This window comes from Halichoerus grypus, chromosome 14, assembly GCF_964656455.1.
Source record: "Halichoerus grypus chromosome 14, mHalGry1.hap1.1, whole genome shotgun sequence".
Taxonomy (NCBI): domain Eukaryota; kingdom Metazoa; phylum Chordata; class Mammalia; order Carnivora; family Phocidae; genus Halichoerus; species Halichoerus grypus.
In genome coordinates this window covers 300,024-315,929 of record NC_135725.1, presented here as the reverse complement: position 1 = coordinate 315,929, position 15,906 = coordinate 300,024, and the positions used below count along the sequence as shown (strand labels likewise).

The 15,906-nt window shown below is 47.4% G+C and overlaps 2 protein-coding genes and 1 long non-coding RNA gene across 5 annotated transcripts in view; 2 read left to right on the top strand and 1 right to left on the bottom strand.

Annotated features, from left to right (window-relative positions):
* IARS1 (isoleucyl-tRNA synthetase 1) overlaps nucleotides 1-6,440 on the top strand; it is a 67,495-nt gene extending 61,055 nt beyond the window's left edge. For both annotated transcript variants that reach the window (XM_036073939.2, XM_036073943.2), the window contains exon 34: nucleotides 4,713-6,440. In XM_036073939.2, the coding sequence (XP_035929832.1) occupies nucleotides 4,713-4,795 (83 nt within the window). In that variant the 3' untranslated portion in view covers nucleotides 4,796-6,440. The remainder of the gene's footprint in view (nucleotides 1-4,712) is intronic.
* LOC144380033 (uncharacterized) lies at nucleotides 5,382-12,273 on the bottom strand. The gene is made up of 2 exons (XR_013443749.1): nucleotides 12,105-12,273; nucleotides 5,382-11,189 (listed from the first exon to the last, which is right to left on the bottom strand). It is a non-coding gene; the product is annotated as an uncharacterized LOC144380033 (long non-coding RNA).
* A 225-nt stretch (nucleotides 12,274-12,498) lies between these two features.
* ZNF484 (zinc finger protein 484) overlaps nucleotides 12,499-15,906 on the top strand; it is a 53,808-nt gene continuing 50,400 nt past the window's right edge. Inside the window, exon 1 of one of the 2 annotated variants that reach the window (XM_036073950.2) lies at nucleotides 12,499-12,856. The gene's annotated coding sequence lies outside the window, so the exon portion shown is untranslated. The remainder of the gene's footprint in view (nucleotides 12,857-15,906) is intronic. The other variant, XM_036073947.2, reaches the window with a different exon arrangement.

Below are 15,906 nucleotides of genomic sequence, written 5' to 3'. Positions count from 1 at the left end.
GCGTGGCTGCTCCTGGAGCCCTTTCTCCAAACAGCTTCTCTGTGTGTGGCCATCCCTCCCGTCACCATAACTCAGACCTGTTTATTCATTCAGCCTTGCAGCCTGGGTGTGCTGGACGCTCTGACGGGATCTGGCACCTCAGTGCTGGTGAAAAAGTGCCCAAAGTTATGTCTTGTCTTTGGTTCTCTGCAGTTTGAATGTGCTATGCCCTGGTGTACGTGTTTTGGTAAAAGAGCTTCTTCACTCCGTCTCAGAACACCCACCTCTGTGCGCACACTGCCCGTCAGTCCCCAAGTGCGTCTCCTTCACCCGCTAGAGCCTTGGTGTGTGAACCCTGGTGATTCATCCCTGCCGCTCTGCTGCATCTGCCCCTAGTGTGAAGATCGCTGTGTCTCACCCTACAGTGGTTCTGTTGCCTTTCAAATGCCTTGTAGCTTTTTGTTGACAGTCTGACACGAGGTATTGGGGCACATGACCTGAGGTGAAAAGTTGGGGTGAGGCTGTAGGTCTGTCTGGCATCAGAGGTGTCCATGCTTCTGCGTCTTCTGGCTCTAACCCTGTTGTTGTGCTGTAGGAGCCCACGGGGGATGGGACTTGTTCTGTAGCTGTGTGATTAGTGCTCAGTCTCCAGGGACCTGTGTCCCTGGGCCGTGACCCCAGCTTCTCTGTTTCTTCCTCTGGTGAGAGAGGGCCTGGCAGGGCTGGACCTGGTACATCCCTTCCTCCAGGCTGGTTAGGCCCTGGTTTAAAGTACTTACTAATCAGGAAGGACTTGTGCCATTTTGCTGGGATTTTTGTTCTGGAAGTCTTACACCTGTTTTCTCCCTCGTGTCCTCCTAAATTGCCTCCTCCTTGGGTGTCCACTTGATTTTTTTTTTTTTTTTTTTTTTTTGTGGACGCACTATCTCAATTCCCTTCTCACTTCCTTTTGTGTATTTCTCTTTTGCTATTTTCTTAGTGTTTACCACAGGGATTACAGTTAACATCCTAAATTAACAACGGTTGATTTGAATCAATACCAATTTGACTTTAGTTTCAAAAACTCTGCCCGTTTGTATTCTTGTCGGGGAAACTGCTTCGTGTGTCCCAAAACATAAATTTTTAATTGTGCTTTATGTATTTGTCTTTTAAATCATCTAGAAAACAGAAAATAGTGTTATAAACCAGACATGCGGCATCAGGTGGCAGTTACCATCAGCGTCCTTGCTGCCCAGCCCAAGGCCCTCTGGCGGTGCTGGACACCCGGTGCTTTTGTTTATTCGGGATGTCTTCACTGCCCCTCAGCTCGGCCCTCATCAGCCAGATTTGGCCAGAAAAGCTCTTATTTTGTTCAGAATTGAAAGCTTGGGGTCTTCCCGGGACTTTTCTGTGTGTGCATCCTGCCCTGGGCATGCTTGCGGCTTTCTGAACCGCGCCGTCCTCAGCTTCCCCCCCGACTGTAAGCCCTCTGTCACATGATGCATCTGCGACCTTGCACCAGCAGCAGCTGTCGGCTTGTTGTTTGCCTGACAGTATTTCCCAGTGATGCCTGCGATTTTCCTCCCTGGCTGAGTTCCAGGTTCGGCAAAACGGAGACAAGCACCCTCTGCAGGCCCCCCAGGTGGCCTCCGGTCGGGTTAGGACACACACGGTGCCTTTGCTCTGTTCCTCCTGGGACAACGGGGTCCTTGGGCTGGGAGGGCTGGGCAGCCAAGCCCAAGTGGGACAACCACAGACCTTCCTACCACAAGTTGCCTTTTTCTTGATGTGGCATGCGCGTGGTTTCTGTGAACCTTTGGTTGTTTCTAGAATCCTGACGACAGCAGTTGATGATGTTTCTGTTGAAGCTCCGTGTAAAGGAGCATCTCTATTGTTGTTTGGGGATGCTGTCAACCCAAGCCCATTTCAACTCAGTGACTTGGGGCCACAGAGAGTGTTTGGACAGCACGAGGGCCAGAGCCTCATGGGGCTGTGTCCTCTCTGTCCCTGGCCCACAGCAAGGCTGAGTGAGGCAGGTTCTCCATAGGGTTTGCTGAGGCTGACCAGACAGATTGTCATAAGCCGGGGCTATGAGACCACCAAGTGTCTTCTCGGTTCTGGAGGCCAGAGGCCAGGTGTCAGCAGGGCGGCGTCCTCTTTGGAGGCTCCAGGGCAGAATCTGGTCTTTGCCTCTTCCCACTTCTGGTGGTTCCAGGCGTCCTGAACTTATAACCCCATCACCCCGGCCTCAGCCTCTGTGGTCACAGCCAGTTCCTGGGAAATAGAACATGGGCATATCTTCTGGAAGGCCATGACTCAGACCCACTGCATTCTCTTAACTGTCTTCTCGGTGGTGAGGGATCTGTTTGAAATGCACTCTTGCTGTGGGTTCCTTATTTGAGGCCCCAGCATTTGTGGGGAGGACGGTTCACTGGACTTCCCAGTCTGTAGACCCCAGGGTTTTTCTTGTCTCACTTTGATAACCTTTAGTGCCAAAGCTTTAGGCCACCAGGACCGACAGAAAACCGAAATGTTCAGGTACATCTTGGGATTCATGATTTTTGGCCTAGAGATTTCCCTCATTTTCTTCCCTTGCTCAGCTTTTTTTTTATGTTTCCTATTACACTTTACAATTCTCTGCTCCGTTGTTAGACTCAAGCCTCCATTGTACCCGGGTTCCTCTCTAACCAGACACAACTCTGTGCCTCCACTTTGCTCTCAGAGGCTCCCTGTGTCTGCAGCCCTCGCTGGCTTAGGGCCCCATCCTCTGCCGAAGCGGCCAGTCCACCTCTACCAGAGCTGTCTCCGGTGTGTTCCTCCCTTGATGGTGTCCCTGCTCAGAGTCCCCACGGCTCACCATTAGCTAATGCTTCAGAATCATCGCTGGACGCACAAGATCCTGCCTGTTTGGGCCCTTGTCTGCCTCCAGTGATGTCCACAGGCTGTCCTCCCATCAGCAGGCTCCTTTCACTTTGCCTCCAATATACTTGGCTCTTCTGTCTTGCTCTGCGTGGGTGAAACTTACCTCCGCTTTCTTATCCCCCACGTGCGCTGGTTCCCAGGGGCAGCCGAGCCGTGGACATGAAGAGGCATCGTTGTCTCTGGTTCTGTGTTCGTGCAGGCACCTGGCCGACACTGACCAGGGCACAACCACGTTTGTGAGATTCTGCCCGTGGCTCACAAAGCAGGCCTTGCTTGTGGTCCCAATGTGACCTCTCCGTGCCCTGAGACCTCAAAGGCTCAATGGTCTGATCCCCGAGAAGCCTGGGGCTCTTTCCAGCCCAGTGTCTCTGTCCAGCCTCATTTTCATTGTTTCTCCTCTCAATGTTGTCTTTTGTAAAATAGTACTAATTCGGTACATTAGAAGGATCACATAATGGCTTCCTGCTTGTTTCACGAGATGCTCAGTATCATCTCCAGGCCCTGTAGTTATCTACAACAGAGGCAGCTTCAGGAGCGATGTCGTATTCCTGCTGGGACGAGAGCTCTTTGTAGAGAATGTTGGTCCCTCCCTTTGAATTCAGGTCTGCTCGAAGGAAAATGCCTCCCCAGTGGGCAAAGAGCACTTTAAGGTTTTCTTTTCTCTCTTTTTGGGTTTTTATCTATTCAGTGTGTTTTGAAGATTTTACTTTTTTTGAGAGAGGGAGAGCGTGAGCATGAGGGTCACAGGGAGAGGGAAAAGCAGACTGCACTGAGCAGGGAGCCTGACTGGGGGCTCGATCCCAGGACCCTAATATCATGACCCGAGCCGAAGGCAGACGCTTAACCCACTGAACCACCCAGGTGCCCTCTATTCAGTGTGTTTTAATCAGTTACATTTGTTTTATACTTTTAGATGCTCAGCGTATCTGTCATTGGCTGTACCAGCTCCCATATTCTCTGACACGAGCCTTCAGTTTTGGTAACTCTGTGTTCTGGCCTCGTAAGATGTTACGGCTTATCATGCCCTCATACTTCCCCAGACCCAAACACGGCGATTCCTCCTGCCGTAGGGAGTTAATATTTAGAGACCACGATGGTTCTCTGTGGGCCTAGGAAACACCTGTTTGGGGCATGGTATGCAGATGCCGGGGCCAGCACGCAGGGCTAGTTAGGGTGAGGGGCATTCCTCCAGGTCTGCCCAAGACTTCGCCCAAACTGTAGGGAGTTAGGCGCCTTTGACAAACTCAGGGAAGAGGCCACACAAGACCACTGTCACTTCTGCCAACTGTAAGTTCAGTGGGTTTCCCAAAATCACCCTCGGGTTTGATAATTTGCTAGCAGGATTTACAGAACTCACTGGAAACTACTGAACTTAGGTTATAGGAAAAGGTACAGAGGACCAAATCTGGGAGGGGTCCAGACATGGGGCTTCCAGTTGCCCTCTCCCAAGGAGTCGTGGGCAGTGTGCTGCCGACCTGGGAAGCTCCCCAAGCCTGGGCAGTCCAGAGTTTGCAGTGCGGCTTCATTACCTGGCACAGCTGGTTCATTGGCCACCCGGCTGCACTGTCGGGCGTACTACGCGACTGAAAGCTTCTGCCCTAAGTCACGTGAGTCACCTCATTAGCAGAAACTATGAGGGGTATTCAGGGCCCACCATAAACAAAACACTCCCATCACTCACGAAGTCCCAAGGGTCTAGAGGGTCCCCTAGGAGATGGGACAAAGACCAGACTCCTTAGGGTGAGGCCAGATCCTATACACAGTCAACAGTTTTTAAATACTCATACAGAACAGGTCGAACATTTTTTTTTTTTTTGATCTTCCCATTCTAGAAATTACGGAAGAAATCCCCATGAAGACTTTGAACATGAAGACTGTGTATGTTTCTGTATTACCGACAACGGCAGACTTCTAACATCCGTCCCCCATGTGGCGGAGTCGGCCTTCCCCTGGCACGTGCCTGTCCCCCCACACACACATGGAAGATGTTCCCTTCTGGGGCACGTATGATTTGCTGCTTTGGGTCCACAACTGAAATGGGGATGATTCCTCAGGTGACTTGGCACCTCACAGTCATACTTACACGTAACCTGAACTCCCGCGCAGCCACAGGGAGGGCAGGCTGCACCTCTGCTCACTTCTGCACTTGCACAACGTGGAAGTGATTTCAGTGGCAGATTTATAGATCATTCTGTGGCCTTTTAAAACTTGTTTGAGATGTCCTGAAGAAATGTGTTAAATATTTCTGCTACCTGGATTTTCCTGGGTAATTTGATGGAATATTTTAAGTTTCAGTAAATTAGAATAAATAAATTTTCTCTCAGATAATAAATGTGTTAGAAGTAACTTACTTTCCCATAGTCGAATGAAACTTGAAATGTGTAATCTTTAAAGAACACAAAAACTTCATAGTGACTTCTTTCTTAAGACAGTGGGCTAAACATCTAATTTCACTTCTTCCCAAAATCCTGTGTGTCAAAGAGGCAGATGCCAAGACAAAATCAGCTGCAGGAGTTTATTGGGGGAAACACAATGAGCGGTAAAGGGAGGGGGCAGGCCCGTGTGGACAGAGAAGAGGAAGGAGGGAGGGTTGATTAGAAAAAGCCCAGCCTGCAGGGCAACCTGGGAACGTCCTGGTCAGGCTGGGCTTCCTCGTGGAAAAAGTCGAGGTGGGCCGACATGACCTGGCTTCGCCCGCCCGCCTTGGTCTGTCCGTGGCTGGGTGCCGCCGGGGCACAGGGTAGCTGCAGCACAGACGCCTCGGTCGGTCTAAGGAAGGGCCCTGGCAGGAGGCTGTCCACCAACTATGCTCCTGTGTCAGGATCTCCTGGAGGGGAACGGAATGGTGCGTCTCTGGCTGCTACAATTAATGCATTTCAACTCCACAAAGTTGAAGGGAAAAAAAAAAAAGAACAGGAGTTGGTCAGGATCAGAGAAATTGGAACACCTGTGCACTGTTGGTGAGAATGTAAAATGTGGTCGCTGTGGAAAACGGTATGGAGGTTCCTCAAAAAATGAAAAGTGATCTGGCAACCTGGATCTATACCCCAAAGAACTGAAGCCCGGATCTCGAAGAGATTCGGCACACCCAGCCTCACCGCAGCGTTATTTATCTAGTATATACGCACAGTTGACCAGTAGTCTCTGAAGAGAAGGATGCAACTTGGGGACACTGCACCGAGTGAAACAAGCACAGAGAGAGAAGTGTTCCAGGATCCCACGTCTGTGAGGTCCCCAGAGGAATCCAGCAACCTCGGCTGCAGCAGGGTGGGGAAGGGGGACTTGTTCAGTGGAACGGTTTCTGTTTTGCAAGATTAAGAAGTTCTAGAGGTCTTTTCACAACTGTGAATATAGTTAACACTACTAAACGGTTCCGTAAAAGTGGTTAAGGTGGTAAATGTTAGGTATCTGTTACCACAATTTTGAGGTATATTTAATGTCAAAGGGACAGAAGCCAGCCTGAAAGAGCTCCCACTGCCCAAAGCTGGAACAATTTGAGCAAAAAAATAATTTTGTATTGGATTAAAATCCAAAGTATAAAATAAATTTCCATGAGTCCATACTGGTATCAATGACTGAGAGAGATGTAACAAACAACTCTGTAGATACTCCCCCTCGAGGTGGTGCACCCTAAGTCCCCACTCCTTAGGAGTGGGCGGTGCTTGGCGACCTACTTCCCACGTGACAGAAGTTAGCATCAGCCACCGTAGTGTATGCTTTCCATATCATGAGAATGGCTCTGCGGCCCCCAGTCTAGCCATGAGGAAAATCTCAGACAAACCCACACTGAGAGACATTCCACACAGTACCTGACTCCAGACTGTCAAGGTCATCACAAACAAGGAATGTCTGAGAAACTATCACAGACCAGAGGGTTAGAGCTGCAACATGAGGTTTGAGGAACAATTCAGTTCATAACAAGGTCATGGATCCACAGACTCAATATTGACAATTCTCCCCAATTGATGTATAGATTCAAGGTAATCTCAAATCAAAATTCCAGCAGAATATTATGCTAAGTGAAATAGACAAATTCAAATATTATATGATTTCACTCATATGTGGAATTTAAGAAAAAGCAAGCAAATGGGGAAAAAAAAAAGACAAACCAAAAAACACTTTTTTTTTAAGATTTTATTTATTTATTTGACAGAGAGAGAGAGAGAGAGAGACAGCTAGAGAGGGAACACAAGCAGGGGGAGCGGGAGAGGGGGAAGCAGTCTCCCGGCTGAGCAGGGAGCCCGATGCGGGGCTCGATCCCAGGACCCTGGGATCATGACCTGAGCCGAAGGCAGACGCTTAACGACTGAGCCACCCAGGCGCCCCAAGAAACAGACTCTTAACTACAGAGAACACACTGTCACCAGAGGGGAGGGCAGTGGGGGGTGGAGGGAAGTAGGTAATGGGGATGAAGGCGTGCACCTTCGTGATGAGCAGCACCAAGTGATGTATGGAAGTGATGAATCAGAATATTGTACACCTGAAACTAATATTACACTGTGTTAACTACTGGAATTTAAAATAAAGTTTCTTTTAAATCCCAGCAGGATTTTTTTCATAGACATTAACAGGCTAATTTAAAAATTATATGGATGGGGTGCTTGGGTGACTCAGTCGGTTGAGCGTCTGCCTTCAGCTCAGGTCATGATCTCAGGGTCCTGGGATTGAGCTCCACGTGGAGCTCCCTGCTCAGGGGGAGTCTGCTTCTCCCTCTCCCTCTGTGCTCTCTCTCTCTCGTAAAGAAATAAAATCTTAACATAAAATAAAATAAAAATAATATGGAAATGCAAAGGATTTAAAAGCCAAATAAACTTTCAAAGAGAACTAAAAAGTTGGAGGACTTAATCTGATAATAAGACTTCTAAAACTATAATAATTAAGGCTATGGAATCAGCATAAAGATAATAAACAGATCATCAGGACAGAGTAGAGAATCCAGAAACAGACCTACACACATATTTTCAACTGATTTTTTTTAAATGATGCCAAAGACATCAATGGGAAAAGGATAATCTTTTCCCCAAAATGGTATTGGAACAAGTAGATGGTCATAGACATTTACATAGAACTTCAACCTATATCTCTCCATATGCAAAAATTAACTCAAAATATAACAGATACGTGTATTTTACCACAGTAAATGTATGTTAACAGAGAACTAAATGTAACAGCTAAAATTGATCCATTTTCTGTAAGGAAACAGGAGAAAATCTTGGTGACCTGGTGGGATAAGTAGAATACCTCCCCAAAAATACCTACACCTTAATCCCTGGAACCTACAAATATAGTAGATGCTAAAGAAACTTTGCAGATATAATTAAGGTTATAGGCTTTATGATTAAAGAGATTATCCTGATCTGGGAGGTGGGGGGGCAATCTAATCACAGGAGCCTTTAAAAGCAGAGAATTTCACTGGAGGCCAGAGAAATTGGCAGGGGTAAGCGATTCCAAGCAAGGATCTGCTGTGCCTTTGTTGGCTGTCTGAGGTGGGGGCCCAGTGCGAGATGGAGCGAGGCCTCTAGAGGCTTCGGTCGCCCCAGATGGCAGCCCCCAAGGAAATGGGCCACAGTCCTACAGCAGGAAGGAGCCGGAACTGGCCAGTACCCTGGCCAGCCTTAGAAACGGTTCTTCCCGGGAACTCTGCCTCATTAAGAGCCAAGCTAGTGGACACCTCAGTCTGGGCCCTTGTGAGACTCAGCAAAGGAATCGTCCAAGCACATCAGACATCAGCTGTGAAGTAGTAAGCTTGTGTCGTCCTAGGCTGCTTCGTTTGTGATAATTTATTACAGTAGCAATAGGAGACTAATACACGGTGGTCGAGGCAAATCTTTCTCAAATAGGTCTCAGAAAGCACAAATTGGGGTGCCTGGGTGGATCAGTCGGTTAAGCGTCGAATTCTTGATTTCGGCGGGTCATGATCTCAGGGTCCTGGGATCAAGCCCCACATTGGGCTCCCTGCTCAGCAAGGAGTCTGCTTGAGATTCTGTCTCCCTCTGTCTCTTCCCCTCCCCTGCTTGCTCTCCCTCTCTCGCTCTCAAATGAAGATAAAATCTTAAAACACACACACACACACACACACACAAACTACACAAGAAAATATAAATAAATCAGGCTTGAAAATTAAAGACTGGGGCGCCTGGCTGGCTCAGTCGTTAAGCATCTGCATTCGGCTCAGGTCATGATCCCAGGGTCCTGGGATCGAGCCCCGCATCGGGCTCCCTGCTCGGCGGGAAGCCTGCTTCTCCCTCTCCCACTCCTGCTGCTTGTGTTCCTTCTCTCGCTGTGTCTCTCTCTGTCAAATAAATAAAATCTTTTAAAAAAAAATTAAAGACTTAAAAAATCAAAAACTTGTTCTTCAAAAGGTGTTGTATATATAAAAAGGCAATTCACAGACTGATAAAATATTTGCAAAACATCTAGACTTGTATCTTATATAAAGAGCCCTTAGAACTCACTAATAAGACAACCCAGTTTATTTATTTATTTTTTTTAAAGATTTTATTTATTTATTTGAGAGAGCGAGAATGAGAGACAGAGAGCATGAGAGGGAGGAGGGTCAGAGGGAGAAGCAGACTCCCTGCCGAGCAGGGAGCCCGATGCGGGACTCGATCCTGGGACTCCAGGATCATGACCTGAGCAGAAGGCAGTCGCTTAACCAACTGAGCGCCCCAACCCAGTTTTTTTAATTTGGCAAAAGATCTGAACAGACATTTCACCACAGAAGGTGCACAAATGGTATCAGGCACATGAGTGATGCTCAGCGTCGTCAGTCATTAGGGAAATGGGAAATTAAAGCCACAGTGAGAATCGTCATGTACCCACAAGAACGGCTAGAAGTTAGAAGTCTGCCCGCATGGTGTGTGGGTAAGGATGTGCTGCTGTTGATCACGTGAAACGGGACCACTGATTTGGAAAACAGTCCAGCAGGTGTTTTAAGCTGAACAGACCTCAGGTCCATACTAGATGGCACAGACCTGTTTCTACTTGCTCCTCTGAGTCAGAACCACTATAAACCATGGGCATAACTAAAGACAACCAAAGGAGAAGTCTGGGAAGTGGTTAAGAGGAAGGCGAAATGGTTTGGAGCCCCATGGCTGGAAAAACACGGCGATGGGTGTCATAAACCCAAAACCATCTTTCTGCAGTCTCAGCTCCTTTAGCAAGGAATACTCCCCATTTCTCTCCAGGAGTCCTTCTCTTCTTTTATAGTGGGTAGATGTTCTTATCCTCAAACAGTGGGGACATTTGCTAGGATTTTGCTGCTGGACATGTCTGTGTCTTTGGTGGGAGAACCCGAGGAACTGGAAGAAGGCTTTTTCAGGGACCTGATGCTCTATGTGGACATTTGAGTTGTTGCTTACTACTGCTCAGTGAGACTGACTCCTTGAGGAACAAGCATAATCGACTACGATTTAATCTTTCTTTGTGGCTCCAAAGGTCACCCCTTCATATTGACTGTAGACCAAACAGCAAGTTTCTTTGAAGGCTTGTCTTCTTTCTGTTCTTGTCCTCCTTCCTTTTGACCTAATAGAACTAGGAACATCTATATGACTCTACCCATTATTCTAGTGATTTTAATTTTTTTTAATTTTTAAAATTGTTTGAAGATTTTATTTGAGGGAGGGAGGGAGGGAAAGAGAGAAAGAGAAAGAGAGAGTACATGAACAGGGGGAAGGGCAGAGGGAGAGGGAGAAGCAGACTCCCCACTGAGCAGGGAGCCCAACACAAGACTCAATTCCAGGACCCTGGGATCATGACCTGAGCCGAAGTCAGATGCTTAACTGACTGAGCCACCCAGGTGCCACAAGACATCTTTTTTCTGTAACCCTTTCTACTTTCTAAATTTTGTTGGTGTGCCTGTGTATTTGTGTGTTTTACCATGCGTGTATCATTCAAAAAGATAAATTAATTTAAAATATTTGGCTAATCTAATGGGTTGCTCTAATGGTAGCCCTAACTGCACTTTTCCCCAACAATATCCTATTATTCTTTAACACTGATTATTTTGCACATAAGCCATAATAAAATCCCCAGGACACTCTCCCCAACCCTACCTCTGACATCCAGAGTGGTTTTTAAAAGTGAAACAGATCTGTTCACTCCCCTGCTTTAAAACCCTCCAGTGGCTTCCCACAGTCCCACTCAACCCTGTCGCCATCTTCCTCACTGCACTTACTACGGAAGATCACCTTCCTCATCTGTTTGTATTTACACATACTGCCTGTCACCCACACCATAACATGGTATCTTTACCTGGATAACTGGATGTTCGTACACACAGGTGCGCAGTAATTCCTGAATAAAGGAGTCTGAGTAAAGGAATGCAAGGAAGACATATTTCTGTTTAGTGGCCTAAGCGAAGCTACCATACAGCCTCCAACTCAGACACAGCTCATAGTTCATTGAGCCATCCACAGAAGAATTAATGTGATCAAATTATCAGAAATTAATTCATATAAAAGTTGACACCTCAATTCAGTAAAAACGCGGATGACATTACAATCATCCCGTGTGAAGAAGAAAATAAAATTACGAAGAGAAAATATAACTTAATAGCTAACATCTGTTAAGCAATTAGTCTGCGCCATACTCGTGTATTAACCCACTCAATTCTCTCAGTGGAGACGCAGAGAGCGCTGAAGAAACTTGCCCAGGGTCACCACGGTACTAAATGGTGGAGCCAAGAGCTAAAAATTCAGGAGGCATCTTGAATGGTTACACAAAATGCTTAAATTCTACACCAAAAAGAGATTATTTTATTGAGTGTAAATTAAAAGTAACTTTTTAAAAATTCATAGGGCAGTGATTATGAGACTGCAGACTATTTAAAGGGAGACATAACTTAGCACCAGGCACAAGAGTGGTACACTACTATCAACTATTAAAATTTCCACCTGTGATCAGGATACCACGAGGTCTCTACCAACTGAGCCCTGAGAGTGACCACCCCCGAGTCCGCCACTGACCTCACCAGATCCTCCTCACTAAACTTCAGACCCCAATTACTCAGCCACGGACCAACGTTACCAGCCCACAGAGCCCGCGTCCCTGGCCCGACGGTCACGCCGCCAGCGAGCACACAGCCTCGCGTGACGGTCCCCACGTCGGACCCCTAAACCTCAGGATCACAGCCATCCTCACTGGGCCCACGGGCGCGAACGCTGACCTCGCGAGTGTCCCATCACTAACTGGGGCACTGACCCACGAACCCAGCCATCACTGACCAACCACTCCAACTCTCTGGTCGCAGGCTTCCGGGATCGCGGAGACAGGGGCAACCGCAAAAACGCCCTTCTAGAGCGACTTCCGCCCGCGGAACAGGCCCCGCCGCCGGGACTACGGAGGCCGCGAGGCGGGGCGGCGCCCGCCAGCGGAACTACGGAGGCCGCGAGGCGGGGCCAGCGGAACTACGGAGGCCGCGAGGCGGGGCCAGCAGAACTACGGAGGCCGCGAGGCGGGGCGGCGCACGCCAGCGGAACTACGGAGGCCGCGAGGCGGGGCCAGCGGAACTACGGAGGCCGCGAGGCGGGGCCAGCGGAACTACGGAGGCCGCGAGGCGGGGCGGCGCACGCCAGCGGAACTACGGAGGCCGCGAGGCGGGGCCAGCGGAACTACGGAGGCCGCGAGGCGGGGCCAGCGGAACTACGGAGGCCGCGAGGCGGGGCGGCGCACGCCAGCGGAACTGCCGCCAAGCTGGGGCCCACGACTGCCGGGCGCTTCGTGGGAACCCAGGGTCTTCGCGGACAGATTCGGTCCGCCGGTGGGCTGGAGGGAGTCTGGTGTGGAGCTCGTGGAGATAGGGGGGAAGTCCCTGGCCTGGAAGAGTCGGGAGCTGCGGGGCAGGGGCTCGTGGCCGGTCCAGTGGGAAGCCCAGGTCACAGGGCTCGTGTTCACCGCCTTCTGTGCGCGAGTCATTTCCCGCACGAGGACAGCCGGTTCTCAGAGCGGCTCCCAAGCCCAGCATTTAACCCACCTGGTAAGGTCCCCCGTGCTGTGTTTATCTCCATGGATGTCCAGGGCCATCAAGATGGTCACCAAGACTCCTCAGGCTCCTCTGAGCCTTCATCTCCGGTGGGCCCGACGTTGGGCCCTGTCCTGGACTACTTAGTCCAGTTTTATCGAGAATCCTACTGAGTCAGCTCAGGAAAAATCTTGGCACCTGATCACCTTTACTGTCCGAGCAAATTACTCGTCCTCACCCTCCGTTTTTATCCTCCTGGCCTGCTGTCGGCAAGCATCGTGGTGAGGCTGTAGGGGGAATGCCCCCCAGCCTTGTTTACTGGCCCTCACTCTGCTCCTTGTCGGTCAACCACCCCCCTTACCCTCGTGTTCAGAGTTGACTCCAGCATCTCTCCCCTCCAGCAAAACCTCCTTGCAGTAGTCTCTACACCTATCATTATAATCCTGAATAAAGAATGCTTTACTTTTTAACTACCATCAGAATGATTTTTTAATTTTTTTCTGTAACAATAAGGAAATAAAAACAATAGCTGAGATATGTGTGTACCAGAAATATAGCTTTGTATGAAAAATACAGCTTCCAGGAAATTGAGGCAAAAAGGAGAACTGGATAAGTAGGGTCTAAAGGCAAAGAAGGAGCTTGGCCACTGTGGGAAGTCAGCCTTTGTCTGACCTCTGAACTTCCAAGAGGCAGGTGATGGCTTCTGACCACCTAGGAGCTCCACTGGCCCCTTTTGTCCCAAGTCCCTTTCCTTGACTCCCCCAAATCTTAGATCAGCCACTCCTTTGATGGACACTGAGCCTTTGCAAATGGCAGGTGTGTATTCAGTCTGAGGTTACTAAGTATAAAATTCATAGGCTTTGTTCTCTTGATCATATCATTTGATCTGTATTTCCTTTCAGGTTGGTGCATACAAAGTATGACTTCCCTATCATGTACAAGACCCTGAGGTGGGGCTTGATCCGGTGCCCAGGGACCTCTTCACCAGGGACTCTTTCAAAACTTCAGTTAAAGACCACCAGGAACACACCTGTGGTTAAACAATTACTGTTATTGCAGTAAGGAACAACAACATCATGGGGAATTATGAGAAGTCTAAATAAAGAGGAGTTAGAAAGAAGCTATTATAGGATTTGAGCTTTGGATGATTTGGGGTAGAATCTCAAGTTGTGGGGAGTTTGCTCTAGGTTGGATGCTGTCAGAAAGTAAGGCAATGTGATGACTATTTTGTGGATGGCACTGCATTCTGTTTTTGTCTGTGCTTAGCATTATGAAGTGTCCTTGTGTTTGTTGCAATGTATGGTCTCAGAGTAATCTCTCTCTTTTTTAAAGATTTATTAGAGAGAGAGTGCAAGTGGAGGGAGGGGCAGGGGGAGAGGGAGAGAGAATCTCAAGCAGACTCCCCAGTGAGTGCAGAGCCCAACATGGGTCTCAGTCTCACAACCCTGAGATTATGACCTGAGCCAAAACCAAGAGTCTGATGCTTAACTGACTGAGCCACCCAGGTGCCCCATTTAAAAAAATTTTTTTAAAGATTATTTATTTACTTAGATAGAGAGAGATAGGACAGAGATAGCAAGAGAGAGCAGGAGAGGGGAGGAGAGGGAGAAACAGGCTCCCTGCTGAGTAGAGAGCTGGATGTAGGGCTCCATCCCAGGACCTGGGGATCCTGACCTGAGCTGAAGGCAGACACTTTGACTGAGCCACTCAGGCACCCCTAATTTTTTTTTTAAAGATTTAGGTCTCAGTAATCTTCTATGAAATTAGTATTTTGTGAGATTGTTATGTCTTAACAGGAGGACAAAATGGCCTGGCTGTGAGTGTCAGACCAATTTGTAATAACATTGAAGCCTAACTATGAAGCAAATGTTGGCAGAATTGAAGGGAGAAATACAGTCCTACAATAATAGTTGAAGACTTCAACACTCCACTTAAAACAAGCCTTAAGACTAAAAAAAAAAAAAGGCTGACAAGTCCAGTTTGACAAAGAAATGGTTTATTAAGGGGATTATAGACAAAAGCATGACTTGGGCACTGCAAGATGAGTAGATCTCTGCAACACCACAAATAGATCCACACCAATATAGTCAGCTGATTTTTCACAAAGGAGCCATGGGGCAAAAATCGTCTTTTCAACAAATGGTGCTGGAACAACCAGACACACACACACACACAAGCTTAGACAAAGACTTGACTCCTTTCACAAAAGTAAATCAAAATAAAGAACTAAATGTAAAATGGAAAACCATAAAACTCTCAAACGATAACATAGGGTATGACAATGACTTTTTACAATACCAAAGGCCTATCCATTAAAGAAATAATTGGTAAGATATATTTTATTAAAATTAAAACTTACGCTTTCAAAAGGCAATGTTAAGAGAATGAAAAGACAAGCCACACACTGGGAGAAAATATATGCAAGACACATCTGTTAAAGGATCGTTCTAAAAAAGACAACTTTTGAAACTCAGCAATAAGAAAACAACCTGATTTTAATGAGCTAAAGACCTTAACAGACACCTCCCCAAAGAATATATACAGATGGCAAATAAACACATGAAAAATGCTTCACATCATATGTCAGCAGGGAAATGCAAATTAAAACCATAATGAGATACTACTACACATGTATTAGAATGACTAAAATCCAGAATACTGACAAAAACCAAATGCTGACAAGGATGTGGAGAAAGGAACTCCCATTTATTGCAGATGGGAATGCAAAATGGGATAGCCACTTCGGAACACTGTGACAGTTTCTCACAAAACTAAATATACTCAATATATGACTCGGCATTTGCACTCTTTAGTATTTACCCAAAGGAGGTGAGAACTTAGGCCCACAAAAAAACCTGCACATGGATATTTATGGCAGCTTTATTCGTAATTGTCAAAACTTGTTAGCAATCAAGATGTCCTTTGGTAGGTGAATGGATAAATAAACTGGTACATCTAGGCAATGGAGTATTTAGTGCTGAAAAGAAATGAGCTTTCAAGCCATGAAAAATCTGGAGGAAACTTAAGTGCATGTTACTAAGTGAAAGCCAAAGTCTACATACTAT